The 25,059-nt window shown below is 53.6% G+C and overlaps 6 protein-coding genes across 6 annotated transcripts; 2 read left to right on the forward strand and 4 right to left on the reverse strand.

Moving 5' to 3' along the window:
* Positions 1–185: 185 nt before the first annotated feature.
* Positions 186–2,686, forward strand: COCSUDRAFT_28525 (hypothetical protein; the record flags this gene model as incomplete). Its single annotated transcript, XM_005648414.1, has 7 exons — positions 186–233; positions 354–423; positions 530–629; positions 748–814; positions 1,086–1,352; positions 1,740–1,943; positions 2,336–2,686. The coding sequence occupies 7 exons, from the start codon at positions 186–188 to the stop codon at positions 2,402–2,404; spliced, it is 825 nt and encodes a 274-aa protein (XP_005648471.1). The 3' UTR covers positions 2,405–2,686.
* COCSUDRAFT_65653 (RNA-binding domain-containing protein) lies at positions 2,594–5,538 on the reverse strand. The gene is made up of 8 exons (XM_005648415.1): positions 5,150–5,538; positions 4,978–5,026; positions 4,763–4,851; positions 4,526–4,660; positions 4,163–4,329; positions 3,639–3,822; positions 3,328–3,375; positions 2,594–3,144 (listed from the first exon to the last, which is right to left on the reverse strand). Exons 1-8 carry the CDS (start codon positions 5,264–5,266, stop codon positions 2,857–2,859), a joined length of 1,077 nt encoding a protein of 358 aa, XP_005648472.1. The 5' UTR covers positions 5,267–5,538; the 3' UTR covers positions 2,594–2,856.
* A 1,238-nt stretch (positions 5,539–6,776) lies between these two features.
* On the reverse strand, positions 6,777–16,330 carry COCSUDRAFT_65654 (kinase-like protein; the record flags this gene model as incomplete). The annotated part of the gene is made up of 17 exons (XM_005648416.1): positions 6,777–7,186; positions 7,453–7,644; positions 7,855–7,927; positions 8,123–8,230; positions 10,682–10,866; positions 11,228–11,497; positions 11,928–12,015; positions 12,235–12,376; positions 12,794–12,951; positions 13,408–13,641; positions 13,954–14,083; positions 14,465–14,626; positions 14,944–15,071; positions 15,363–15,509; positions 15,652–15,777; positions 15,939–16,026; positions 16,317–16,330. 17 exons carry the CDS (start codon positions 16,328–16,330, stop codon positions 7,143–7,145), a joined length of 2,289 nt encoding a protein of 762 aa, XP_005648473.1. The 3' UTR covers positions 6,777–7,142.
* A 1,788-nt stretch (positions 16,331–18,118) lies between these two features.
* COCSUDRAFT_62459 (hypothetical protein) lies at positions 18,119–19,784 on the reverse strand (the record flags this gene model as incomplete). The annotated part of the gene is made up of 5 exons (XM_005648417.1): positions 18,119–18,322; positions 18,480–18,663; positions 18,849–18,896; positions 19,203–19,483; positions 19,656–19,784. 5 exons carry the CDS (start codon positions 19,782–19,784, stop codon positions 18,119–18,121), a joined length of 846 nt encoding a protein of 281 aa, XP_005648474.1.
* Positions 19,785–19,987: 203 nt separating this feature from the next.
* COCSUDRAFT_28529 (Hydroxyisourate hydrolase) lies at positions 19,988–22,226 on the forward strand (the record flags this gene model as incomplete). Its single annotated transcript, XM_005648418.1, has 6 exons — positions 19,988–20,122; positions 20,221–20,367; positions 20,479–20,610; positions 20,761–20,911; positions 21,180–21,393; positions 21,599–22,226. 6 exons carry the CDS (start codon positions 19,988–19,990, stop codon positions 21,783–21,785), a joined length of 966 nt encoding a protein of 321 aa, XP_005648475.1. The 3' UTR covers positions 21,786–22,226.
* A 2,399-nt stretch (positions 22,227–24,625) lies between these two features.
* Positions 24,626–25,000, reverse strand: COCSUDRAFT_36194 (Arf GTPase activating protein; the record flags this gene model as incomplete). The annotated part of the gene is made up of 1 exon (XM_005648419.1): positions 24,626–25,000. The coding sequence occupies one exon, from the start codon at positions 24,998–25,000 to the stop codon at positions 24,626–24,628; it is 375 nt and encodes a 124-aa protein (XP_005648476.1).
* Positions 25,001–25,059: the final 59 nt, after the last annotated feature.

Here is a 25,059-nt window from a genome sequence, read left to right on the forward strand (position 1 = left end):
TCACCCAGAAAGGAAGGTCCACAGTCGTTGTGCACTTCAAGGAAGCAGCTGATTGCAGGCAGACTAACTTCTCCAGGTTGCATCAAGGCATAAAGATGTTCGAACAATGAAGCTTCAAAGCGCATATTGCTGACGATGAGCGCGAAGCTCACAAAGAAGATCACAGATCGGCGATACAGATCACCATGGGGAGGTATGCACAGCTGGTGATTGGGCCAGCGGGGAGTGGAAAGGTAATGAAATTACCATTGAATGGACTTAAATATGGGTGCTGGGCGTTGTTCACCTTCTAGCACAAAGTCAAGCTTGCTTTCTAGATGGCATTGCCCTGCTGAGCATGATTTGTAATGCAGTCAACTTATTGCGACAATCTGCGCCAGCACTGTGAGACAGTGGGGAGAAGCGTTCATGTCGTCAACCTAGGTGAGCATAAAGCGGCCTTCATGACACCTCACAGTGTGCCAAATAGCGGCATCTGCAGCTGACACGGCCCGAGCTAGACCTGAGCGTGGGCACTGTCCTGTGGCAGATCCTGCAGCAGATGTATTCCACTACCCTGTGGCCTTTGACATCAGGGACCTCATTTCCCTGGAAGATGTCATGGAGGAGCTCAAGCTAGGCCCCAACGGGTGAGAGAAAGCTTCCCATGCCTAAAAGAAAGCTGCAATGCTCTGGTGAGTACTGATGCTCAGCTTCGCCTGCCGCCTAAGGCATTCTGGTGTGAGCTGAATTTCCTCATGCATGCAGGGGCCTGCTGTATTGCATGGAGTACCTGGAGGAGAGCCTGGAAGACTGGCTGGGGGAGCAGCTCCAGGTACCCCTCTGATGCAATGCGCTTGCCTGCCAGCACGATCTTAACAGAACATCTTATGCCTCGTGGCAAACATGCACTGCTTGCGCCATCCTCACAAGCGGCACAAGGGTCATCACAGTTGAACACCGTGTGTATATAATTGGGAGGTCCCTTCCTGGTCGGGTGTGACGCCATGCAGGGGTTTGTACAGCCCTTTTTCTTGAATCATTTGTTGGTTACTGTCTTACACCTGGGCCAAGAGGGTGAGTGGTATGAAAATTTGTCATTGCAGGGGTATGGAGAGGACGACTACCTGGTTTTCGACTGCCCGGGCCAAATCGAGTTGTACTCGCACATCAGCGTCTTCCGCAGCTTTGTGGACTTCCTCAAGCGCGACGGCTGGAGCGTGGCGGCGGTATACTGCACGGACTGCCAATTTGTGGGGGACCCCACTAAGTTCATTGCGGGGTCGCTGCAGGCCATGGCAGCCATGGTGCAGCTGGAGCTGCCCCACATGAACCTGCTCACCAAAGTTGACCTCCTGGGCGACGAGAACAAGGTATTATCCTGTCCTGCTTTCAAATACAAGCACACCTGACTTTAACTTTTTCATGTAGCCAGGCTTGCATGGGGCGAGCGATGCCTGACCTGCATGTGCGTCACCAATAGCTCATGAGGGCCTGAGAACTTTTGCCACCTGGCTGGGTGTGGAAGTATACGGAATGTTTCATGACGACTGGCAGGGTGCAGCATAGTTGTCCGGGCACCACACTCACATTCTACCCGGTTTTGCTTGGCTGTGATGAGACAAGCAAGGAGGATTTTGTTGCCTCTATTGCGTGCATGTGGCACATGCTTACATTTCACTTTTCCTGGCAGAAAATCCGTGCAATGCACCTTGCTGCTCTTGGTAGGAAAAATGTGTAATTTAACAGTTACGCTGCAGGCTGCGTTGGATAACTTCCTGTTCCCGGAGGCGTCCAGCCTGGCAGCTGAGCTGGACCGCAGCACGAGCCCCGGCTTTCGGCGGCTGAACGCGGCGGTGGCTCAGCTGGTGGACGAGTGGAGCATGGTCGCCTTTGCCGCGCTCGATTACTCCGACGAGGAGAGCATTGGCGACGTGCTGGCCCAGATCGACCACTGCATACAGGTGGGGCAAGCGCAAGCGCGCACTCTGAAGGCCTCCCCTATCATTTTCTTGTAAATGTTTCTACAGCTGGCTCAGGTCAACCAATGCATTCAGGTGGGGCATGAGCCACGCTTTTCTTTTGGGGCAGTAATGGATATATATCTATCATCTTTGCAACTTTGCCATTTCTTTTTGTCACGTGTCGGGTTCTGCAGCAGCAGCCCAGGGTTGATCAGACGTGTCGATGGAATTTGAAGGTCGTGCTTCTGGTGCTATGACTTTAGCTATGCCTCTTGCGGGTTTTGGTGGTGTGCCTTGAATGGCAGAAGTATGGATGCAATGAATTGTGTTCTTGTGCTCAGCAACGAGGACTTTCATGCCTAGCAACTCATTTGTCTTTTTCATGCATGCAGTGGGGTGAAGATGCGGACGTGAAGATCCGGGACCTTGATATGGGTGAAATGGGCGGAGAAAACATTTGAGAAGTCTGGCGATAGTTTCATACATGTGAGCATCGATTTAGGCAACAGAATGTTTTATAAACCATAGGGGGTATGCCTGCCATGCGACTGCATTGTAGCATGAGATGCATCCAACAATTGCTCTGCTGTTTTGATTGCTTCCTTAGTCAGTGATAGTTTGAATTTTTTTCAGTTCATGTGTTTCCCCCTGGAGATCGATCTGGTTCCACCTGGCACCTGCTCCACCATGCATGACCACCTTTGGGCAGCCAGAAGCTCCATGAGTAAAACCAAGCCTCTTGACACACTTCCAAGTCTTTCATTGCTATTGTGCACTCAGATGCAAAGTCACACTTGCAATAAAAGAAATCTGAAGATGGGGCATACTACTTGCAACAAACTGTCTGGCATAGCTGGAAAGACATTGCTAGAGTTGCATGCAGCTCCAACTCTGGCATTGCTCAAAGCAACAACTATTGCGGCGGGGCCTGCGGCGCGGGTGGCGGCATGTGCGGCTGCCAGCCAGGGGGAGGCATGCCGTAGCCGGGGGGCGGCGGCGGCCGGCCGGGGGCGTAGCCCATCGGCGGTGGCGGCATGCCCATTGGGGGGCCAGGCTGGCCCCAGGGAGGGGGGGGTCCGCCCGGCTGCCCTGCCCAGGGAGGGGGCCTGGGCGGCCCACCATACTGCTGCTGCGGTGGCGCCCACTGCGGGGGGCCTGATCCCGGCATCTGCATTGGCATCGGGGGGCCTCCTGGGTACATCTGCAAAGGCAACACTGATTCTCAGTACACATGCCAGGAACTCTTTTCACAAGCACGAACATGCATCCTTCTGGCTGACCTGCCAGCGCCAGTGGGTCAAGCATGAGACACAAGCATAAAATCCGCTAGTGGGTGAGCAGGATGAAACAGAATGTCAGGAAGCTTGTAAGAGCAAAGACTCACCATGCCAGGGGCGCCAGGAGCTGGTGGTGGCGGCGGCGGTCCGGGCACCTGCTCAGACAACATGAATTCATCAGTCATGACAAGTGCTCTGTGTTGGGCCATGCTCCACAGAATGCTTTCAAGAGGTGCGTCATCCAGGACCCTCAAGAGCAATGGTGCATATACAATAAGCACACCGATGCATGATCGAGTCTGGAAATGCTGCAAACTCCCCTGCTCCCTGCTCTGAGAAAGTGGAAGTGCTGCAGACTCCCCTGCTCCCTGCTCGGAGGGAGTGGGAGGATGAACAAGGGGTTATGGCAGCAGCGCACATTGTCGTCTGAGGGAGCCAGGCCGCCGTCTGGACGCTGGCGGGGCCCGGACGCAAACAGCGTGTGCGGCCGGCTGGCAGCAGCTGCCTTTGTGCGCTGCTGTGTCGCCAACTGCCGCTCTGCTTCAGAGCCGTGCCGCTCGCCCTTCGTGTCTTTCTTGTACGCAAACGATACCGTGATGGGCCTGCGCAGCGTGCGATGTTTTTAACACGCTTTTCCTGCCTAGACCAAAGTACGTCCTGCAGACAAGCTGCAGTCAAAGGCTGCCACAATCCTACCCCTTATTGCACTCGCCAGATCCAAGCAAGACCCAATCAACATGGGCACGGTGCTCTGTATTTATACCGCCCCGCGCCAGCCAGCCGGACCCAGCCGGAGCGAGCAATCATGACCGTAACTCTTTGATCAAGTCCACATCACATGCTTGCGTGGTGAGACATTTGGGCAGGACGGCATCTACACATCAGAAGAGAGCACTGACACATCAGTGTGGTGTCTGTGGGTTCAAGGCAGTAGGCACACACCTGTTGCAGAGAAACTGGCCATTCATGGCTTCAATGGCTGCATCAGACGCCTCAAAGCTGTCATAGGACACAAAGCCGAAGCCTTTAGTCGCGCCGGTCTCCGGGTCGCGCATGATCTTTGGTGTCTGGATGATCATGCCGAAGGCGCTGAACGTATCATAGAGCAGCTGCAGCAGACACAGCAGATAATCGCTCAGCAAATTCCTACGGCAGTGGCAACGTGTGTAGAGCAGGAAGCTCTGAGCCTCAAATTCATGGTAGCTGGGCCCACACAGTGCAGAAGTTATTGTGTTGGCGGCAGATGATCAATATGTGCTTTAAAAATTTGCAGAGGCAAGTACGAGCAGCAGGCAGAGCTGGCACCTTTTCATCGACATCGGGGTCAATGTTTCCAATGAACAGGTTGGCCCCAACATCCTGAGTCTTCTTGTCCTGGCTGGCCTTGTTCACTCGAATTGGTTTGCCATACACCTTGATCATGTTCAGGATCTTGATCGCCTGCAAAAAGATGGCAACCCATCAGAAATAGATGCACAGCCCTCCAAAAAATTCAATCAGAATCATGTGCTATTGAGACGTGCTGGAGGGAAGATGGCATACATAGTCAGCATCGTCCTCGCTCTTGAATTCCACAAAGCCATAGCCTTGGTGCTGGCTGGTCACACGATCCTTTGGAAGGTAGACATTGACTGCACGCAAATGAACGGGTGAGATCAACAGGACACATAGGAGACGCGTTGACAGTGTGTAAAGGCAGAGCATACAGAGTCTTCAACACAAGAATTTTATCTCTCACAGTGAGCAGAGGAACCCACCAACAGGCCCAGACTGCACAAAGAGCTCCCACACAAGCTCCTCGCTCAGCTGCGCAGCCAGGAACACCAGTCAGAAATCATCGACCATGACTTGTTAAGAAGAATCGTCTACTGATACCAAGGTTTTTCAGCATATGATGCCACACATGCATAAAGCAGAACAAGCATCCACCTGCACGTCGAGGTTGCCCACATACACGGTTGCATCCTGATTCCTATCCTGGGCATGCTGGCCAATGAGATTGGCACCAACACCCGCTGTAATTCGCCCGCCAGCTACTGACGCCATCGGCGCTGGGCTTTATAGATCAACAAGCCCAAGCAGATGCAGATTGGCTTGTGTCACCCTGATCCTGCTGCTCTGTCCAGCTACTAGCAGCACTCAAATTTTGCTGCCGAAATGTTCAGTGTACATCAATCCAACCACCTCACGAGCAATGCTTGTACAACCCGCTTCCAGCAAATGTGAGCCTTCAGGCGACCCTTTTTCTAGAAGCTCTCCATCCGAATCTCTTCCCAGCAATCACCTGCTCCGTAGAAATCAACCAGATCAGAAATTATTCTTGGCACTGCTTCGTCGAAGCTGTTGAACAAATTGAGCAGCACACATTAGTAATATACCACCACGTGCGGGGGAGCCGATCAGAGTTCAGGCGCTCTTTCGATTGGCAATCATTGATTTGCAAGGATTATTAGTCCGCAAGAGTATTAGTATTGTCCTATGCATCTCGATCTGCAACCAGAAGATTGAGCTGATACGAGGTCTTGAGTGTGCATGGCTGTAAGTAGTATCCCCTACTTAACTGCTGTAGCATCTCCCTGAGATCTTTGTTTGCAAGGCTTGTTGGCGCCAATTCGTGAGATCTACTGGACTAGCATGCAACAAGGCAGCAGTAGCACTGACAGTGAGCGAGCTGCAAGTGGGAGAGAAGCCAGCTCACGCGAGTCCTGCATCCCTCATTTCGATGCACTATGGTTTTGCTACAGTACGTGCTGTTATCCTCTCCCATTTCCAGTTGTTGACTGTGCCCATGAGGTGCATTGATGTAGAATGGACTTTCAACCAGTACAACACCAGCCTGACAACACAAGCCTGTGCAGGTCCGGGATTCCAACTGCGGCAGTATTACCGATATGGCAATGTCAGCGACTGCCGCGAGTTCTGGGATGCCTTCTACAACTGCCTTAAGAAGAGGACAGCCTTTGCAGACCAGGTGAGCCTGCTTCAAGGCTGAGGGCTGACACCAACTTGCAGCCGCTCCGATTTTGCATTACTGGTGGTTGTCAATTATATGTGTGGTAGAGGATATCAAGTCAGACAGCATGCATCCGATGCATTTAGAGACACAGCAACTTCCTTTATATGCTGGATGACAGGTGAAACCGGGCCCTGAACCTGAACCGCTTTGGAAGCTGCGAACAAAGGAGGAGGCTCAGGACGCATGGGAAAGGGAATTTGGTCATCTGGAGAAAGAGGGCGGCACACCCAGAGAGCCGCCCCAGAGCAGGCAGCAGACAGGATTCGTGGCGTCTCAAAACAGCTTTCAGTCTCCTGCTTTTGCTCAAGCAACAGAGGCTCTTGCTGGCCCGGCCCCAACGCCAGAACAGTCTCGCTTGAGTCCCACAGTAGGTTAGGTATGTAGGAATGCGCTGCTTTGTAAGCAGCAGAAGAAGATCAGACACCTTAGGTAGCCGTCAGGTGAAGTATGCGGTGCAGGTTTAAAAATTCTGATACTCATAAATAAGTGAGCTGTAAGGCTGTAGCAGAGTGGGTGAGGTTAAGTGTAATCAAAGATGCCTGCAGACGTTTGAGGTTACATGTTGGTCAAGATTAATGCATGCCTGAGTTTTCAGGATGTGTCAAATTGCTCTAATTGCTCACATATTGTGTTGTTGACGGTCTGCCTGCCAGACCCATTGAAGTGACCCAGAACTGCTAAATCCTGTATCCATATCAGGACCTGATGGGCAAATATCTGTGAGCTTCTGCTCTCGCTATTCTGGAAGATACTGTACATGCAAAGACTCCTACTGTGTGCTGCACACAGTACATACAAAGATGCTGAATTTGGCTGGGCCAGCAACTGGTTCTGGCGGCCACCGTCATCATTGGATGCCAGCAGCATGCGAGATGCATTTGACTTCATTTTGATGCACATGACGCCTTACTCCTTCTTGTCCGGGCACTCGTGCCTCGGGACGTAGGTACCTGCACCACAACCACAGTGCAGTTGAGAGCGAGAAACACCCCTTAGAAAAGTTTGTGGAGAGCATTGCAATCACACTGCAAGGCGGCCCTTCCTTAATTCTGGCGGTCATTCTGCCTCAAGCTTGAATGTAGCAAGCATATCTCTTTGAAAATCCCTTCAAGGGGGTGAGGGTGCCCCAGATGGAAAAAACATCCAGGGCACATCCACATGCAATGGTGGCAGTAAACCGGCACCATAGGTTGCTACAATCTTCAAAGGAGCGCACCAAAGAACCACAGACGCCCCTCTGGGTCCTTCATGGAAAAGTCGCGCGAGCCATAGTCAGTGTCATAGGGGGCCTTGGTGATGTTGCCGCCAGCCGCCTTGGCGCGGTCGTGCAGGCTATCCAATTCTTTCACATTCACATACACACTCGCTGTCTCCGCCCCTCCCAGATCCTTGGGGCTCTTCTTTCCCTCTGCTCAGTGGCAAGCTTCTGTCACTCCTTGACTGGTATCTTTGACACTGCTCACTTCTCAAGGTTGAGGCAAACAGGTTGCTGCTATTAGGATCTTGGTGGTATTTTTGCACTTTCTGTTTGCTTTTGTCGAGGCACACCCAAGTGATCTGGTGCTGCGCATTAGAGTTGTCACAGTGTTAGGCAAAACAGGATAGTTGGGTTGATCACCTGCAGGCTTGGCGGTGGCAAACATGACGACGCCAAAGCCGTGCTTGACCTCTGCGTGGCCAATTGTACCGTCCTGTTCAGTCAGGGAGACACTCAGCTTACATTTCTAGAGATGAAGATCTTCCAGCCGACAGGGCTGATCAGGTGTTGCCGGGGTTGTGGCACCCAGCACAACAAGCTTAATCATGGATCACACTTCATGGGGGGAGGTGATCTGCCAGGAAGCATGCCACAGGAAATATCAGGGGAGGGTAGCAGACAGTGTCACCGGGTCCTCCATCGTGATGTTGTGCTCAAAGCCGCAGACGTTGATCAGCCAGTCCTTGGCCGCCTTGGCATCATTGTAGTACAGGTAGGGGTAGAAGGACATTATGGCCTGCACAAACATGGACAATTGATTAGGCTCTTGGAGATCCCGGTCAAAGGCATCCACCAGGGTTATGCTACACCTTGTGTGCCACAGTGGCTTGCTTGCGAGCGGACAGGGATCCCAGGCCCTGAGAGACCGCACTACAGACACACCACCACCCTCGTCGACCACGTTGATCCAATATTATGCTTGAAGACAAGATGCACGGACGTCGCTCTAGGTTCAGAATGGTGTGGCAGGCCTTCCAGTGCCAGACTCGGCTGTCGATGGTCGGGAGGTGATCTTTCTGCAAAAGGGCCCCTATCATGCAAATGCCCGCACGTGGCGCTCAAATCGTTCAGCTCGATTCTTTTGTACGCTTCATGCAGCACATCTCTCGACAGGGGCGAAGAAAAGAGCGTAGCATGGCAGAGCATGACATCTTCACGACGCTTCGCAAAGCGCACTTACGCAGCAAATTGCTGGCTAGAGCTTATCCTTACAAAAGAAAACTAACAGTGCTTCCAGGACGTGCATTGGCACGAGCTCTACGACGAGGCGAGACGCTTGCGTTCTGGTGAGGTATTAGAACGCTTGGTCGTACTTGCCTTTGACGTGTGGAAAGAGGACGACGAGAGGTTGACGGTAGCTCCGAAGATGTCGTTGTCGAGGGTGCAGAGCGATGGATGCGCGGTCGAGGATGGATGTCTGAGCGTGCTAGCTTTGGGACGAAGCAAAGCACGATTGTACCGCATCGTTTCATGGATTGCATAAACCCATCCTGAATTGGCCGCCCTAGAGGGCATGCCATGCGCAGCAGCTAGGGCTTGAAAATTTTGATAATGCAGAGCTCGAAGAAAAGGGACTGATCTCAAGAGCATGGGGGTTTTGCTAGAATGATATCATCACTGCCGGCCCATGCTGTAATTTGCCCGGTGATCAGGATCAATCCTGTCCAAAAAAGTCCGCGGTGCGCGGCCGGCTGGAATCTAAAAATTTTCCAATTCTCAGTTTCAATTCTTCATGTGCGGCGCCGCATGGCGCACTACGGCTGTGCGTAATGGCTTGTTCCATCAAAACCTGCATGCATGCCACCCTGGCAGGGCGCTGCACAGCAAAACTGCTTTTTCCAGAACCGGACAAGTCACAGTTGAATTAAACTCGTCTGCTTGAGGCTCAGCTGAAGTGAGCGATTGACATGAACCTTTGCAACCAGCAGGGTGCACACATCATGTCTTTAGGCACAACGGGGCCTTCTGCTTTGCCAAGTTTACAAGGAACGTACAACAGCCCCAAGTTGCATGCATGATGCACCCAATCAATCAATCACTCACTGTCACTCATTTGACTTGTCCACTGGTCAAACTAAGTCTGCACCAGATTGGTAGACCCAATGCCACTTCAAGTACCCAAGAAGACATATGTGATGCTCACTTCTATCAAACAGTCTTTCAAAACTGTGGCCAGTAGCACTTTTGAGCCTACACGCACACAAGCAAAAGCACAATCCTCCTTGACAATGGACGTCAAGAGCGCTGACCTAACAGCATGGCAGCACCTCAAGTGTCGACCCGCATGCACGCAGACACGAAAAAACAATCATATCCTGAGAACCTACAAAACATGCGCAATTGTCAAAAGGTGCCTCGTGCACATATGCCTGCCACTGCCAGCACATCTTGCCTGATCTCTTTGCAGTCCTCTGCAGACTGCAGGGCCTCATAGGACCTTGAGATCTGCCCATGCAGTGGCAAATTTCCTCTACGCTCAAACCAAACGGCCCCACACTTGACACGATTGCGCGTTTGCACACCCGCGATCGTGTCAGGTGAGCAGGCCTGCCTTGTGCCTACCTCTGCCTACTCCTACCATCTGCATGATGTATTATTCGGGTTGGGTTTTAAAGCAAACTTTTGGCGAAGGACCTGTGTTCATTGTCACACTGGCATGCCAGTTGTTTTAGTGAAGCGCTGGACTCCCTCAAAGTGAACCTGCGCAGGGGCGCGCCACGAAGGCAGCAAAGAAAAGCAGCCCTGATGCAGGCAGCACTGGGCCATCCTCACTGATCTCGAGGCATTCGACTTGTCCTGCCGGGGAGTGCCGGCAAAAGCTGAATCCCAAAGGCCACCCCACTTGCAAGGCACAGCGTTGCAAACGAACGAGATGCCCTTTCACCCTCCGCCAAGAAGCCAAGCCTCAAGCCCCCGCAGCCGGCTTTCCCCACAAACCGGCCCTTGGAAATACGCAAGTACCCAGAAGCTGGGAAGCACTGCGGGCAGTGTGAAACTCCCAGCCTCGGCTTCTGCGAGAGCGCTCCTTGGCAGCTCTCCCCTGGCCTACGTTTATCGAGTGCTTGCAAGAAAGAAGCAGCGCCGTCAGCAGACGGTGCGGCTGCTGTAGAGTTCCCTTTTTAGGAGGCAAGGACCACCGTCTTCCTGGGCTGCTCTTGCAAAAGTGAAAGCAGGGCCGTCAGCAGACAGTGCGGCCGTAGGCGATGAGGTCGATGTAGAGGTCGCGCTCCCACTTCTCCTTGACGTATGTGGCGGGGAAGTCGCCCGTGCGCAGAGTCTCCTGCACGATGTCCCCCGCGTTGCTGCGCTTGGCCAGGCTCATCACCACCGCCGCCTGGTGCTGCGTCGCGCCGCACGCCGTTATCCGGTACCCTGCGCCCCGTCATGGGTCTTATTGTTACAAGTTCTCATTTATAAGGACTATGAAAATCGAGCTTCCGTAAGCTGCTTGAAGCAAACTGCAGCAGCTTGCCATGTGCGCTTGAAGTCCACGACTGCATAAACAGCTTGCACTGTCTTCATATTACAGAGCGCTGGTCTCCGAGGGAGCATGCCGCAACAGCTGGAGAGGGCCAGAGAGGCGCATGAGGGTGTTGCGTGTGACAAGGCCGCAGGAAGGTACGGGCGGCATATTACCAAATGCCTAACCCCAGGTCCTGCTGCACTTGCCCTTCTGCACATAAGTTGCCTCGACAGCAAGGTGTGCCTTTGAGGATCAGGGGTGGCAGCGCACCCTTGTCCCAGTGGTAGTGGATGCCCTCGGAGGGGTACTGGAAGTCGATCTCCACCACCTGATGCCGAAACTCGGTGTCCCGGCTCATGACGACGGCCCACTGCTGCTTTGTGGCCGGGCTGCCAGCTGTGCCGATGGAAGTTACATGGAAGTTCTCGCGCCACTTCTTCTTGATCCACTCGTAGGGGAAGGTGGAGTCCACCTTGTAGCTCTGCTGCGTCCACTTGGTGCCCTTGCTCATCACCACCAACGAGCTGAAGTTGTCCGACCCTGCGATGTACAGCCATGTAATCATCACTTCTCCTGAGCTGGCATGCATGTCTCATGCATTGCTTGGTGTGTGAGGCCGGCATCTCTCCTGATTTGGCGCTTCCAATGCAATGATATCATGCAATCTCATTCTCTTGAAGCAGTGCTCAGAGCAGTCTTGAGAAACCTTCGTGAGCTTGGTTCACCTTCACTGCTCCAGCCTGGCTGAAGCAGTATCTGACGATGCTTCAGCCAGGGATAGAAGTCACCAGAAGGTGAATCATGCACAGAAAAGCACATGCAAGGTCAACATGCCTGACATGCAAGTGGGATCGATGCATTTTCCTGCAGCGAGCAATGGAGCATGCTCTTAAGTTAAGAGTGCTGCATGGAGACTCCTTTGGCCTCACATATTTGAAGCAATGCTATTTGTAAGGGAAGTCGGCAGCACCTGCCACTGCAGTGATGTAGTAGCCCTCGTCCCACTTCTCTGTGATCCACTCGCGCGGCATGAAGACCCCGTTGGTCAGCTTGTACGACTGCGCAACGCCCCATGCTTTGAACTTGATTTCAAAGCTTGCCCAATGACAGCTCCAGCAACGATCAATGGTTGAATATCCCTCTTTTATGCCATGATCAATCTGAACTCCAGGGTCCTGACACATCAAAGGTCTCCCCAGAGCCCATTCCAGGGGGTTCGCATGATTGGATGAAAGAAGGAAAGACACGTTTCCAGCCATCCAGAAGGGTGGGCACACCTGGCCTTTCTGCTTGGCGCTGGCGTCCATGATGACGGCCCAGAGCCCCTTGCAGGAGGCCACCGCGGTGATGAAGAGGCCCTCCTTGTAGCCCTTCTCCACATGCGTGCTTAGCCGGTCAGCGTTCACATTGAAGTGGTACCTGTGCGCCACATAGCTTCGCTGAGGTTCATAGCCATTGAACCTATCAGCCCAGCACTCAGGAACCGTATCTATAACAGCACACTATGACGAGCAAGGATGCCTGTTTCACATGCAGCTCTCTGTCAGCTCCTTGAATGTAAGATGTCTTTCCCAGGGGCACCCATGCTCATAACTTAGATACTGCCAGAAGCCGCCACATCCGCAGCTATCGGCCAGCGCGCTGCTGACAGTCAAAACACTAGGTGAATGATGGGAGGCGGTGGTAGTGCGACATGTACTGGTGTCGCTATGGCGCAGTCGAACAATGCAGCCTTTACCAAGGGAGCTAAAATTCTTAACTGCATCAGAGCGACACCAATATGTGGGTGTTCTACCTGTGAAGACATACATGTCATATGCTCAGAGGGGCGCGCACCGCTGCTTCATGGGGCGGCGTTTGACGTAGACGGTGATCCACTGCGTGCCGGCCCAGCCGGTGCGGGCCTTCTTGCGCTGGCTGTCCGGGGGCGTCAGCCCCAGCTCCGCCGCTGTGTCCTCCGCCGAATCCTCCCTCGCGCGCTTCCGGCCGACTACCTGCTGTGGCAGACATCCACGGTTACACCACGCCACTGGGCAATGCTTGTAGTGCTCTTGACAGGGTGCTTTGCGTAAGCCATTGCCAAGGCTGTGAGTTCGTGCGGCACAAGCTGCGGTGTCACTCGTGACGATAGCAGTAATCCAGGTCGCTATCATCAGGATCCTAGGGTGCGCAATCTGCACCCCAGGATCCAGACGATGTCGACGTGGGTCCAGATTGTGCTCTTGTCATCTGTGATGAAACGTGCCGACCATGCGGCCTTGCGTCTCATGTGCCAGGATAAACCACAGATCTAGCAGCGAGGCAAGCATGCACACCTGAACCCTTACAAGATGTATTGCGCATTGCAAGGGTGCTACGCAGGAAGGCTTCCAGAAATTTGCTCAAGATTTAAGGACAGATGCCGGTGGTGGTGGCAATGCAGCGTGTGAAATTGAATGCCAGGTGGGCACCTTTCTGGGGGTCTTCTCTGGGGAGGGGAAGATGGTGAGGGGCCGCGACGCGCTGTTGCCGGTGAGGGGCCTGAAGAGCGCCATGTAGGCGTCGTACATGGGCTCCTCGTCATACTTGAGCGCCAGCACGGACTCCAGGAAGCGGCTGAATGCGGGCGGCCACGCCGACCCGCACAGCGTCTCCGCGCTCGTGTCCATCTTCTTCTTGCACACCTGATACCCCTTATCGTCCCCCTGCGCGCCAACTCTGACTCATTAACACTCACTCACCCCACCAACACTTAGTAAGTCACTGTCCTCAAGTAGATCCTCAACTGAGACACCTCAACTTTAGCAAATTGTTGATCCAAGTAGCGTTAGATTACTGCTTCAATGAAGCCACTCAGAGCAAGCCAGCAGACCCTCAGGGTCGAGCAGCCGGCAGCAATGCATTTCAACACAATTTACCACAGCAGCACAGTAAGTATGGCCTTGCGCAAAGAGTGACGTCCCTGAGCAAGAGCTTCTGAATACAGCAGGGAGTGACAGTTGAGGCAGGCTCCCAACCTGGAAGCCCTGCCAGGGCAGGCAGCCGCTGAGGAGGAAGACGAGGGTGTACGCCAGAGACTCCAGGTCGTCCCTGCGGCTGGCGATGCGGCCCAAGTGCGCATGCACGCTCGCATACCTGATCGTCCCCCTGCAGCACACCACACGAGTCGCTATCAAACTTTTGTCAGGCTGAATTTTAATTTCCAGATATACAGATACATAATGCAGCAGAACTTCTCTGCGTCAGCAGCAGGGCATGCGCGCGGCTGCATGCAGGCAGGCCTTGAGAGGGACAAATAAGCATTGGATTGTCCTCTTCTGGCAAGACACATGCCCATATCTTATCGTCCAGCTTCAAAACTGACTTGAGCGCCTCGATGATTGAGCCAGGACTGTCATCCCTGCTTCGCATGACAGTGAAACAGGGTCCTCCACCGTGAGGTAATCTGAGACCTTAAGAAAACACAAGAGACCACAGGAGCCATGTGGAGCTCGGCAGGTGTCGGATCTTTTTAGCCCCTGGGCGCACCTGAACTCGTTGGGGTTCTGATGGTAGGGCAGGTGGCGGGCAGTGGACGATGATGTGTATCGCTGCGCAAGGCCCAGGTCAACCATGTACAGGCGAGTGGCGTCAGGAGTGTCCGGGGCTCCCAGCAGCAGGTTCTCCGGCTTTATGTCGCCATGCACATACCTGGAAGCAGCACAGATCTTCTAGTCTGGCAACTGCTTGCCTCGCTAGTATATGCATGCATCTGCTTGCTGTTCTAATGTTGCTATGCAGGTGCATGCCAGTAGCAGCATGTCCAGCACTTGTGTGGCTCATCCTTCACAGCCTGCATGCTCTGTGTTGGTGACAAAATAAATTCTTGAGCGGAAGGGATTTCAGGATGCATTTTGGCTGTGCTGGCAGTCAGCCTGCAATTCCCTTACGACAATGCAACACACCAAAGATATCGCAAGCTTCAAACGAGTTGACCTTGTTGTCAAGCAGGCTGAGCGAAGTCGTACCCTCTGCCATGCAAGTCTTGCAACGCTCTGAGGGCCTCTGCGGCGACGCAGGCTACGTAGGGAACGGGTAGCGACTGCCCCTCCGTCGTCCACACATCCCACACACTCGGACCCAGCAGCTCCATGATCTGCATTCACACACTCTCGGCATCAAGCACCGTCCCCCTTTCTGCATTTCATTGCATAGTGGTCCACAGAGTGCCATCCATCGCCATCCTTGCAACCTGGATTGCTCTGCAGTGAGCAAAACGCAAGGATGACAGCAGGAGACACAGCATGCACGCCATTGTGACCCCAACACTGATATCTTTTGTCTCTGCCTCCAGTATTGAGCATCCTTGCCCTCTGTTTGCCACACATAACATTCCAGCTGAGAAATGCAACAGTGGTTTCAGAGATCTGGGACCAGCGGTCTTCACCATGATGTGAAAGCCGCCCTGGGTGCCCTTTGCATAGATCTTGGGTATTCCATAGCACCCAGCGATCTTGTTGTACACCTGCCACTCGTAGGGCGGCCCGCCATTATTGCACCCCTTGCTGGCTGTGGATTCGAATTTGATGGCCACCTGGAAACAGTCAAAACAAGGACCCTCACAACTGCATGCATAATTTTCCACAAATACATGACCTTGTGCAAGGCTTGGCAGGCGATACTTGCCCTGCTACCAGAGAATGTCTGAGGTTTTGGCAGTCAACAAAGCACCGCACCTTGTTCGGCTTGTTGATTGGCGTGGTTTTCCGCTGCTGCAACCGCCGCCCCAAGCAGACCTGGCCAAAGCCTCCCTTCCCCAAGCGCTTGTCCACAATATAAATGGGCATCCCTCCAAGCGATACCTGAGCAACCTCATGTGATCATCAGCAACCCTGTATGATTTGTGGAATAAGAGTGCTGAGAACCTCAGCAAGGGACGTGCTGCTCCAAGGCTGCCATAGGTTGCAAGGGTGGCTGCTGCATCCGAAACATCAAAAGGTGGACTGCGGGCAGTGATCGGCACCCGGTCTGGCACGGTGGGCAGCTCATCCTGCTCCGCTGCCCCCGACTTGTGGCTGGCATCCTCCTCGCTTGAGGCCAGCGTAGATGACCTGCAAATGGTAGCAGTCAGTGAGCAAAACGGGCACAGGCTGGGAGCAATCTTAATTCGAGCTATTTGGTGGCAACGCAAAATCATCAAGCATGTGAGGAAACGAGGTATTGGAGCAGGGTTCGATGGCGTACATCTTTCGCAGTTAATGTACATGCATCTCTGCAGCTTATTGGTGTCCCACTTCTCAAGCGTCGGGGCCGCACTCTATGGCGAGATGGCCAAGAGCTGCTGATGCCTCAGCCTTTGCTATCAAAATTCCGATGTCGGTGTACCTGCCAGGCAGGTTACAAGGTGAAGGTCATCGCAGAGAGACCTACACCTTGGTGCCTTGGTAGAAAACTCAAACAGTAAACTTCAAATGGCATCTGCTCTGGCCTTATAGACCTCCCAGACCACACATACCAATAGGGGCATATTCAGACATGATCCACGTGCACCTCTACACAACACCAAAAGAGCGCATTGGAACTGACAAAAGCCCAATACTCCGAATTTGGGATCACCTTCAATGCTTGGCGTATCCGAGAGCTTCTTCAATCTTGCTGTAGATTCATCGATCAAAATGTGAGGCTATAGTCACATTATGTGTTTCGCCAAGCCCCTTGCTTAGAAGCTGCCGTCCGTTCTTTGCTATGCAGCTGGCCGCCAGAGCCCCTCGTTCCCTGTCTGGAAAAGTGAAATGGAGCTCCGATGGCGTCTTGCACTTCTCAAAGTGCGTTTTGATCCAGAAGGACGCAGATACCAGGTCGAGGACGAATTCAAACTGTCCAGCCTCGTCTTGACAAGCAGGTTTGGGACACAGACGGCCTCGCCAATGCGGAGCCAATCTTGCAACTCGATTATTGATCACTTGAAGCCTCCTGATGGTGAGATAGCGGCAGATTGAGCACGGCAAGGTGCTCGTATGCGAGCGATTGCAAACTCCGGGCGTGCTGCCAAATCTGGCTCCTATCGCTCCAACAACGCAGCTCTCCAAGTTGGTGCCAAGGACCCCATTTTGGGTCCTTCTCACAGAAGGTATGAGTCAGATCACCTGTCTCAGATGTGTCAATTACCACGGCACCTTCACAGAGACTTGAGTTCTAGATTGGAAGGATCCCATGGCCATGAATTTGCCAGCTCATAAGTTGGGACCGTCAACAACTGCAAATGATCAGTGATCAAGCCATAGCCAACGTACGCGTGGCTATTCACAATTGTGAGTTGGAGCTTGCAATGCAGCATGATCAGACCGTCAGTGACATAAGACACAGCGCTGGCTAGCCCCTTCAGCGCCTCAACGGAACAACGGACCGGGGAACAACAAACGCAGCAGCAATCTGACAGCTCTGCCCAATAGCGGCCCAACAGCCTGTCAACCCGATGTTCAATGAAGATCACACATCCTACCCATGCTGATTTGGGTGGAAATGTTCCTGAGCAAGCAAAATCAAGAACATAGACGCACAGCATTGCTCCCTCTGCAAGTCCATACGGCTGTCCTGTATCTGCAACTGTAAAACGCTACAAAAGGTAACATTCTTTATTTTACACCTAAATGGCATGTGCCCCTGTGGACACACTCAGTGTGGTGCAGGCTGTTGGGCTTCCAACAGCCTGCACTTGCTGCCATTAGCAGCAACAAGCACTGATGCAATGGAGCCCCGCAACAGAGGCAGATGCGCTCTGATGAACCTTGTAGAGTCTAAAATGTTGCAGACGAACCTCAAAGCAAGACGATCGTGCCTCACACCTCCTCCTGACCGCGTTCTAATGGCACAAATGTTTGTAACCCACAAATACCCAGTCTCTCGGGTGCTGGGGAGTCTGTCATAGTGACAGCTCGTGACAGCACTCCTAGGTGCCTTTCATACAATTGACTGCTGCACAGCGGCACCACCGGCAGCGTAGCACCAGGCCTGCGTGTGTGGAAGCCTGGGAAATAATAGGCAGTGAACAGCAGGCGCAGACCTCACACAAGGCACCCTAATATCCTAGGTCCCATGGGCACAGCAATGCATGCGTTCTCCTGGAAACCAGCTCTCTCTAATTCTGCTCTCTAGATGCTCTCACTAAAAATTACACTCTTGGTGATGGTAAAGCACACATCTCTAGGACTGGCTGATGATGCTGCGTCCGTGCTGCTGCGCGCGAGCCTTGTACATGTCGATCTCTGCGCGCAGCTGGCCAATCTTGGACAGGTTGGCAGCAAATTGGGACAGTATCTCTCCACACCGGTAGAATTGGAAGTACGGCAGCTTCTCCACGCCCAAGGTTGCCACAAAGTCATGCAGCGCATGGTCGCCCCCATTCACCTACACAGGCAGATTATCATCTCAAGGGAGCGCCCACCGTCATCAGCAGAACGGCAGAAGAGGACAGGAACAAGACAGCATACATCAGACGAGAACAGGCTTTGACGTGCTGTGGCGGTATTGCTGATGATCTGAGCAAGAGACAATGAGGACTCACCGCCAAGAATGTGCACTCTGGGTGCTTAGTAGCCAGTTTTATCAGTGCTGGATGGAAGCGGCGGCAGGCGATGCACCAGGGCACGAAATAGTCGGCAATGACCAGTGTGTCCCCTGCTATGGCCTCCAAAAAATCTTCGGGTGTCCTCACGCGCAGGAAATTGTCTGGGAGTGGATTCTCATACCTGTAAGAGGCAACACACACCTATGACATCTGCCATGCAGGTAGACATTAAAGCAGCAGAACATGACGATTCTGGGTCAAAATCCTCCAATTTGTGCTGTTGATCATGCTTGCAGGGCATGCAAAAGCCACACTACGGAGCCATGCACACAATAAGGCCGCTACAGATGCTCGAGTGGCGCTCACCATGCTGTACTTGATGCAAGCTCTCCCTGCACCTTGGCGTCACGCAGCCTGCGCAGCAGGGCAAACAACATCACGAAAAGGCAAAAGTACATCGCATGAGATCGGTATCGATGTGTACGATGGGCACATAAGCTGACAAAAACACAAGGTGCTAACCTGCAAGCACTGCATTCGGACAACCAAAAACCACACCCATAAAGGCCCCATCTTCCCAAGACTTGACATTTAGGCCTCCAACTTGATGGAATATTTTTGCCAGAAGGAAGCAGCATAATAATGGTGTGAAAGTCCAGGCCTCAAGACTTGACCTGGACCGCCCTGACTGACTGACAGGGAGTGCGCCAGCTTCCTCACCGCTTTGTGGCGTCCTGTCGTCGCCTCACTGCGTCTGGGTGGCCGCTGAGAACAAGCTCGGGCCTTTCCAGGGCGAGGGTGGACCCGGTGGAACTAGGCGCAGCTACGTCTGACTTTGACGCGCTCACTGGCACCAGCGAGCGGCCAGCATTGCTCCCAACCTTTCTGGGTCGCCCCGAAACTCCCGGACACACCAACGGCTGCCCTACGGTCCCAAGTGACTGCTGCATCTTTGCTGGCTCACTTCTGCCCGGCTCCAACAGGCTGGGCGCGCAGGGAACCTACGACTGTGAGATGCGAGAATCGCCTTGCGGACGCACAGGCCTCGAACTCCACGCGCACCTGGGCACCGCCCTCTGTTGTTTGCCAGCAGATTGCGAAAATCTTCTGGATGAGTACTCCTACCCGTCTCGCTCCCGTTCACAAATCTGTTGTCTGACTTGGAAAGTGCACCTCCACCGCGGCATGACCCATCGATATCCATTTCCTTGCAACGCCGACCGACGACCGGCACCCAATGACCAACTCCCATGTGGCAATCTGCAGCTTCCAAGACGAGTTCTGCAGCGAATGCCCAACCATCACCAGACGCAGATTCGTAGACAGGTTTCGGTTCAAAATTATAAGCTGAGCATCAATATTCCTCAAATTCAAAGGGGTTGAGTCCCGATCAGCGCCCAGGAAAGTCTCAGACGGAACTACTCAGACGGTGCCTGACTGGGACCGTTTGTTGTCCAGAGAATAGTAGTCCAGAGAACAGGTCCCTTCGATCAAGGTTTGCCCGGATGGTCACCATCAGCGAGGGGGATGCGCTGGCTGCCTGCGGGTCTTTCGCTTTCGCCAGAGCGGTTGTGGAGGGCTGCCCGTACAGCAGCAGCGAAGCGCTCGTCGACAGAGCGAGGCAGATCTGGTGGACAGAGGTAAAATTGCAGACTTCATACGTCGAGCACGGCACATCAAGGTGCATGCAAGTACCCTGCAGCAGCATCGTGCTCATGGGGACATTGGATCTGCACAGGTTCCGATCAGAGGATGGCTGCAAGCGTTCGAGGCGCACCCGCGCATCGGCGACATGAAAACATTGAGGACAAAGCACGGGGCTTTTGGTGAGCTCAGCCGCGACGAGCAGGCAGCTGCAAGCAGTGCCAACCAGGCCATCCTGGGGGTAAGGACACACCACCTCTGTGAATCACCTCACTTCTCAGGTAGATGCAACAAGCAGACAATTATTCTGACAGCAGGCATGGCTGATCCGTGTGACACTCATGGCACGCAGGAGCTGGCCTACATGAACCAGCTCTATGAGCAGCGCTTTGGCCACATCTTCATCATCTGCGCATCGGGCAAGACAGCCAACGAGATGCTGGCGGTCATCAAATCCAGGCATGCTCCTGCTCCATTTGTGATAGTTCAGTGGAATCATGACAAGCTTGTTATGCAGATTTCTCAGTCGCATCAATAGGAACTTGCCTCATTCGGTGGATGTACATTGGTGCCGAGTCCCAGCCCTAACCTCATTCTGTGCGCTGTTTGCAGGATTGACAATGATCCCCATGAGGAGCTGCTCATAGCGGCAGCGGAGCAGATGAAGATCACGGAGCTGCGCCTGCACAAGCTGCTCAGCGGCAGCCGCAGCCCGAGCTCCCCCGCGGAGCCGGCCGCCTATGCGCAGGTCGAGCGGCGAGCAGGTCAGATCCAAGCCCACCTGGGTGCGTTGCTCGCGCAGCCCTTTGACTCTTCAAGCCTTTTCCTATCTTCTGCGCTGTTTCTCGGATCAATGTAACAGCCAGAGAGTCCCGTCTGGTTCTGCGCCGTTTGTCAGATCGATGGAATGGACAGGGAATCGTTTTGGGAATGAGGTACTAAGCAGGAGACTCGGGTGTTTGTTGCCCTTTTCTAGCCGAGGAGCTGCTACAGCAGCATCATGGATTATGGCTAATATTAGTCGGGGCCTGACTGTGTTTGTATGCTGCGCAGTGGGAAACGGTGAGGCGGGGCGCTCGCCGATCACCACACACATGCTGGACACCAGCCTGGGCAAGCCGGCGGCTGGCGTGGGTGTGCAGCTGCACAGGCGCTGCCCCGGCAGCACCGCTGCCTGGCAATTTGTTGTGCAGGGCACCACAGACCCCAATGGCCGCATCAGCGACCTCCTGCCTCCCTCCAACTCCATCGAGCCCGGCGTTTACAGGTGATCGCACATCCATACCTTAGCCACCACCCTTGGCTTGCTTCTCAAGTTGCAGAGTCTTTCCTCCTCTGTGCTTCTGTCCCCTGTGGGGCATTATGCGCGTCAAGACGCCCCTCCTTTTCGAACAAGTCTTTCATCCTTTCAAGGTGGAACTTTTCGTGAGGTTTGTGATCTGCAGCTGACAGGGATGCCTTGTTTGTTGCAGGCTGACCTTTGACGTGGCATCCTACATGAAGCTGTGCCACCTGGCATACCCCAACTTCTTCCCAGAAGTGGCCTTCTACCCCCAGGCTAGCATCACCTTTGAGATCAGCCCCGCACAGGTCAACGAGCACTTCCATGTGCCGCTGACTTGGAGCCCGTATGGATACAGCACCTACCGTGGCAGCTGATGCAAGTGCTGTTGTCGGTTGAGACCTTGTCCTCGTGTGTTTTATCACTGCAGAATTGAGGTCCTGTCCCTGTCTTGGTGGCGGTAGAAGTATTTGTTTGTTAGCAGCATTGGCTTTTTGGGTTTTACAAGTGTCATGACTTTCTCAGATCCATACCATTGCAACCCTGTCTGCGTTGTCACAATGCCTTGGGGCCCCTGGCCGGCCTCATGCAATGATTGTTCAACTTGTTGAACATGTGCGTAACTTGTTTTGAGACCAAAGGCACTTTTTTGATGTCATTTTCCCTGCAGCACCCGAAACCTGTTCTGAATTTATTCGCAGTGGCCCTTTCGAGAATCCAGAATGATGTCCTTAAGGTTGATTTCTTTGTTGGTCAGATCTGAAGGATCCTCCAAAGTTGGTGATGAATGTTTGGCTTTTGCTTATTAAGTTTCCATCATGATGCTTGTAAGGCAATAAAATTCGTGGGAGAAACCAAACGTACATACACAATGTCTACCTCATTCGTTTACAACAGGTAGGCCAGACAAGTTCCGCTCCCATTAAATCCGCTAATATACTTATTGATAAAAAAGATAAGCATGGGCTCAATCTTGCATGCAAGCGTGACCTGAAATCTTCTGGAAGTCATGATGACCACTTCATTATGCATCTTTACAATCGCCACAGTAGTCTCCTCTCTATTGGCATGGCAAGTCTCACGCCATCTCCGCAGTGTACTTCTGTGTGAGCCTGCCGTTGAGTCGATGCTCTTGACAGCTTAGGATCTCCCATGGCGGAGGTCCCAAAGAATACCAGTGACATGACATGCCGGACAAAGGGGCCAGCATCCGCCCAGTCAGAAGAAGCTGCCATTCATTGCGGGCTCGCTGGCAAACTTTGGGGCCTGGTTGGGGGGCAGCTGCGGCATCTGGGGCTGATAACCTGGTCCACCATAGGGCAGAGCTGTGCCGATGAAGCCAGGCTGTGGCCCTACTGTGCTGCCCATGAATGGCATTGGCTGCAACCCCTGTACACCGCCCACCGCCTGCTGGGGGTACAACTGCTGCTGCTGGAAGCCCCCACCCATTCCCTGCGCACCGCCAGCAAATGCATCAGCCCAGTCTTCTATAGTCTGACAGCAGGATGTTAGCAAAATGGCCTTGTTGGGCCACCAGAGGCCGCAGGTGGCTGCACAGGTGCGTGAAGGCAATCAAAACATCATGCATGGAGTGACGCTGCCACCTGCAGTCCTCCATAGTGCTGTGGCATCATGCCGGGCATGCGAACGCCCATGCCGCCGCCAAACTGCCCCCCTCCGAGCCCCTGCTGTGGTTGCCCCTGTGGATAACATGCAGTCAGAACTCAGCAACTCTGCCGCGCCAGTCAGCTTCCAAACACATCATCTATCCAGAGCTGTGAGCTTCTTCGGGAAGGCAGTAATGGATACAGAGAAGAGCAAACATCTGGGGAAGCCCACCTGCATGGGTGCGTCAAACATCTTCAGGATGTCGGCAGCAGACTTCTTTGGGGGAAGCGCGGGCACTGCCGCGGCTTCCTTTGCCGGCTGCTGCGTGCTCTGCGAATCCGCAAAAGGGTCGTCAAACGATGAAGGGGAATCCTCGCGTGACGCGGCGCTTGCCTGCGGCTTGGGTGCAAACGGGTCCTCTGCCGCGCTCGCCGCGCTTGCAGTTGCAGGACTCGAACTCCCCTGAGCACATCACAACAATTGTTCCAGCGTGATGTGAAGGCTTAATGTACATATGCAAACCAGTCAACGCGAAGGTGCACTACCTCTTGACTCTACAATTTCTTGGTGATGCAGATGGGCACCAGGAAACCACATGCTGTAGACACATGCTATAGAGCATGTGGCATCATGTGGGATCACAAGGACTACCTGGAAAGCATCCCAGTGGTCGTCGGCAGGCGAGGCTGCCTCTGCAGCGGGTGGCGCAGCGCTGACAGGAGCCGGTGATGCATCCAGGAATGCAGCCCAACCCTCATCGTGGCTGGCAGCCGCTGGCGCTTGTGCAGCAGCGCTCACCGCAGGTGCCTGCATGTCACATGGGCGCTCTGTCACGAAATCATTCACAATTGCATGTACTGATAATGGTGTTCAAGTGACCTGGATGAACTCAGAAAGCCCTCACGGCAAGATGCTGCTGAGCTAAATTTGAGGGTGTGGAGGCCAACGACCCGCAATTCACACTCCCTCAGGCATGCACAGGTCTGGCAAAGCGCTGTGGTGCAAGGCTGCGGAGGAAGCTCACGTCATGCAAGCTGAGCAGGTCGAAGAGCTGCGCTGGCTGGGGAGCAGCGGCAGGGGCCGCCTTTGCAGTGGATGCAGGCAGCTGCAGTGGCCTGGAGGCAACCGCAGGGGGCTTGGCAGCCGTGCTGGGCTGAGCTGCGCCTGCTTGGCTCGTCTCTTCAGCTGCCTGGCTTCCACCGTTCTCCTTCGCCTCCAGATCTTTCAGGAAGGGGTGGTTGGCTGCGTTTTCTATTGAGGGCGGCTGGCTGTAGCCTCGCGCTGCATATGCCTGGTTTCTGCAGAAAACCAAGAAGCTCGTTTGTATCCTGACTTTCCATTGCCTTTCATTCGAGCTTCGAGCAGTTGTCTTTGAGAACGTGCTAGCCGATGCAATCTTTTGCCACGAGAAAAGTTGTGCATCGTGCAAGGTCTTGACTACCAGTCAACCTAAGTCTGCCTTGAGGTGTGCTGGCACGAAAGGAACAGATAATCACTAGGATACAATAAATCAACATCACGATAAAGTTTGCAGCCATGCTTGCAGACATTCCTCGGCTTCAATGAAAGTTCAAGTTCAGATCTGGCTTTTCCAACGAACAAACCGACCTCACCTGTACTTCTCCTCAATAAACCTCTTCAAGCCCACCATGTCCCCCTCACTTGGCCTCTTGAATCCGCTGGAAAGCCTCGCCTCCCAGTAAAGGTTCGCCCTTCGGTTGCCCATGCTCTGTGCAAAAGCGACTTGCTCGGGCAGCCAGGTGTCCAGCGTCGTGGAGCGCACTTTGGAGCAATGCACCCCCAGGGATCGGTGCACGCCTGAGCAATTCAAGCATATAAAGCATCCCAGATTGACGGAGGCCCAGGTTGGCCCCCGGGCGTTGCAATCTGCACATCGGCGGTTGTCGTCCTGCTTAAGGAGACCAGCCAAGATGCGTCTGTGGGTCTCATTCTGAGCCTTTGTCACCGCATTCTTGCCGTTCATCCTCAAACCAATTGATGCAGAGAATTGAGGGACAGATGTGCGCAGGATACAGCCTTCAC

The sequence above is a fragment of the Coccomyxa subellipsoidea genome (genome assembly GCF_000258705.1).
Source record: "Coccomyxa subellipsoidea C-169, whole genome shotgun sequence".
NCBI lineage: Eukaryota > Viridiplantae > Chlorophyta > Trebouxiophyceae > Coccomyxaceae > Coccomyxa > Coccomyxa subellipsoidea.

Excerpts from the sequence above, each read along its gene's own strand:
- COCSUDRAFT_65653 (XM_005648415.1), bottom strand. The coding sequence starts at position 5,266 with ATGGCGTCAGTAGCTGGCGGGCGAATTACAGCGGGTGTTGGTGCCAAT. Across the intron at positions 4,661-4,762 it reads GCGAGGACGATGCTGACTAT|GCGATCAAGATCCTGAACAT; the intron begins GTATGCCATCTT and ends ATCTTTTTGCAG. Across the intron at positions 3,145-3,327 it reads CTCCTGGCGCCCCTGGCATG|ATGTACCCAGGAGGCCCCCC; the intron begins GTGAGTCTTTGC and ends TTGCCTTTGCAG.